At 55.2% G+C, this 2,711-nt stretch overlaps 1 protein-coding gene across 1 annotated transcript; it reads right to left on the bottom strand.

The window, feature by feature from the left end:
- Window positions 1–54: 54 nt before the first annotated feature.
- LOC112964118 (erythroid membrane-associated protein-like) lies at window positions 55–2,705 on the bottom strand. The gene is made up of 2 exons (XM_026061796.1): window positions 1,410–2,705; window positions 55–1,320 (listed from the first exon to the last, which is right to left on the bottom strand). Exons 1-2 carry the CDS (start codon window positions 1,655–1,657, stop codon window positions 861–863), a joined length of 708 nt encoding a protein of 235 aa, XP_025917581.1. The 5' UTR covers window positions 1,658–2,705; the 3' UTR covers window positions 55–860.
- Between the last annotated feature and the right edge of the window lie 6 nt (window positions 2,706–2,711).

The raw sequence follows: 2,711 nt of genomic DNA on the forward strand, positions 1-2,711 counted from the left end.
AATCCCGGCCGCCACGGTTGCGCCCGAGCGGAAGCCAGCCCGAGAGCGAAAGCGAAAGCGAAAGCGGCGCTGCCCGGGGCCTCCCCCGCCGCGACCGCGCAGGATGCGGCCGCGCTGAGCCGCCGGCAGCAGCAATTCCAAGCGGGCGGTGATGGCCGGGCAGGGAAGAGTGGCAGCAGCAGCAGCAGCAGCAGCAGCAGCAGCAGCAGCAGCAGCAGCAGCTTGGGGCATGTTGCACCAAGGTGGCCGCGGTAGCAGTGCATGGGACAGCGGCACCCGTGTCAATGCCGCCTCCGTTCTGCCGGCAACTCCCACAGCAGGGCCGTCACCAGCACAGCGCACACCCGGCCCAAGGCAGGGCGAGCAGCTCAAGCCTCCCGAGCCTCTTTCATCCCATTTCCTCCACGTTTGCTCCTGCGCAGTGCATGTTCATCCCTCCCTTTCCCCACCTTTGGTCCTTCCCCTAAACATCCCCTTATCAGTTCTGCACTTTCCCACAATCCCCTTTAATTATCCCAGAGTAAATTTGGCGCAATCCCCCAACCTTCTTTGGTGCTGTATTCCATAGCGAGGAAAGCCTCCCTCACCAGAGTAGTATGGCTGAGTGCTCTAAGGTGCTGGATTAAGGCTCCAGTCTCTTTGGAGGGGTGGGTTCGAATACCCCTGCTGCTTGGTCCCTTTTAGGCCCTTGAGAGGCACCTGCAGGGATGGAGTCGCTTCTTCTCTCTGTGCAGTGCTGGTCGATGCCACATCTGGAGTACAGGGCGAGGAGACTGCATCTGGAATAGCTGCCCAGCGCACGAACCACAGACAGACTGGACTGGAGCAGTGATTTCACCAGGGACGGAGTAGAGAAAGAATCAGACTCTTCCTCTTCCCAGTGGCATCCAGTGCAAGGCTACGCCTCTCCCATGGGGCAGAAGCTGAAATCCAGGGAATTCCTCTGGAGGATGAGAAACAAGTTTTGCCCAACACGGAGGGAACCGTCCAAGCTGTGTCCATCGCTGTCCTTGACCAGACCTCAGGGTCAAGCTGGGACAGGGCAGATGGTCAGGGGAGTTGCGTTCTGCCCCCCCTTTATTGATGGCAAGGTTGAAATAAGGGAGCAGTGGATCCGAGAAACTGCTGGTGAAAGCAAAGAGGTGGGACCTGTCGGTGAGGTTGTAAAACGAGACCTCACCTGCCTCATAGTCGAGGAAAATTCCCACCCGCTTGGGTGCTGTGGTCACAAGCAGAGTGGTTGAGGAGGAAGCTGAGGCCTTGGAGATTCCCCCCTGCCCCCAATTAGGCACACAGCCCACTACCCATCCTTGGATGAGACTTCAATAGGTCCCTTCCTCCACACAGATGCCATGCACATGCCCAGGGTCCAGCCGTTCTGGCCCTGTACCTGCACCTCCTAGTAGTGTCTCCTGCCCGCAAATTGCTCACGGCCCAGGACACAGGCACAAACATCAAATCGCTTGGGGTTGTCAGGCAGATCTTGTCTTACATCTCCATAACCCAGGTGTTTCCTGTCCCTGGACAGTTGTCTACCTGAGCCAGTTTCACAGTAACCATCTCTTTTCTGGTCTTTCAGGACGTTGTTGTATGGTAGATACAGGGTATCTACTGCAAAGAAACAGCTGATACTTTTCCAAGCATTCCAAAGGAGCATGAAATCAAGATATAAACTGCTTCCTAGCCACCAACGCCAGGAGGAAAAAAATCTATTTGACTAGGACAAGTCTTTTGCCTTCAAGCCCAGATCAGGTTACTCAGTTCTGTGTCCCACCAAGATCTAAATATCTCCAAAGACRGAGATCTCCCATGCCTCTGTCCCCATGTTTGACCATCCTCAGGATGAAGGGGGTTGTTTCCTCCCTTATATTTAATCAGAATTTCCCATCTTGCAAATTCTGCCTGTTGCCTTTCACCCTGTTGCTGGGTACCTCCAAAAGCCTGGCTCCGGCTGCTCTACAACCCCATTAGGCAGTGGCAGAGAGCGATTCAATCCCCCTTTGCTGTCTCCTCTCCATGCTGGACAAAGCCACCACCCTCAGCCTCTGCCCATCCATCCGGACCTCCAGCCCCACCAGCTTGGTGGCCACTGCTGGGCTCGCTCCAGCCTGTCCCTGTCTGCCCATTAACCTCTCATGCACAGACAGCTCATGTAATGAATATTTGATCATTAGAAAATGAAGTGAGAAAGAAGAGAGACTGGGCAGAACTGGACAGTGAGAGAGCAAGGGGCTAGTCTGCTAGTTGGCTACTTAAAGAAGTGATACTTATGCTGATAGCATGGCTATAAGGAGACGTTATCAACACCTAAGAATTAAGTAGAATGTTAAAGGTGATGGAGAACTGTTTGCCCTGTCACCTGCCCTCATTAGGGACCTCACAGTGCTGGGGGTGACATGTCCCCTGCTCTATCCACTGTCCGTTCCCAGAGCAGGAGGGGCCCATACCCAACCCAGGCCAGTGCAGGGAGGCCTGTACCCACCCCAAAAGGTGTCAGAGGGTCCATATCCAGCCCCAAAGGTGCAGGGGGACCCGGAGGCACCCCAAAAGGTGCTGGACGGTCTGTATCCAGCCCAGCAGCAGGGGTGCCCACTCCAGCTCCCAAATCTTCTTCACTCCAGTTGCAAAACTCTTCCACAGCAAGGAAAGATTCCATGACAAAGAAAAGCACCTGGCAGCCCCCACTGCCTCGCCTCCACGTTCGTGTGCAA

Source organism: Apteryx rowi, unplaced genomic scaffold (assembly GCF_003343035.1).
Source record: "Apteryx rowi isolate R43461 unplaced genomic scaffold, aptRow1 scaffold_1852, whole genome shotgun sequence".
NCBI classification, from domain to species: domain Eukaryota; kingdom Metazoa; phylum Chordata; class Aves; order Apterygiformes; family Apterygidae; genus Apteryx; species Apteryx rowi.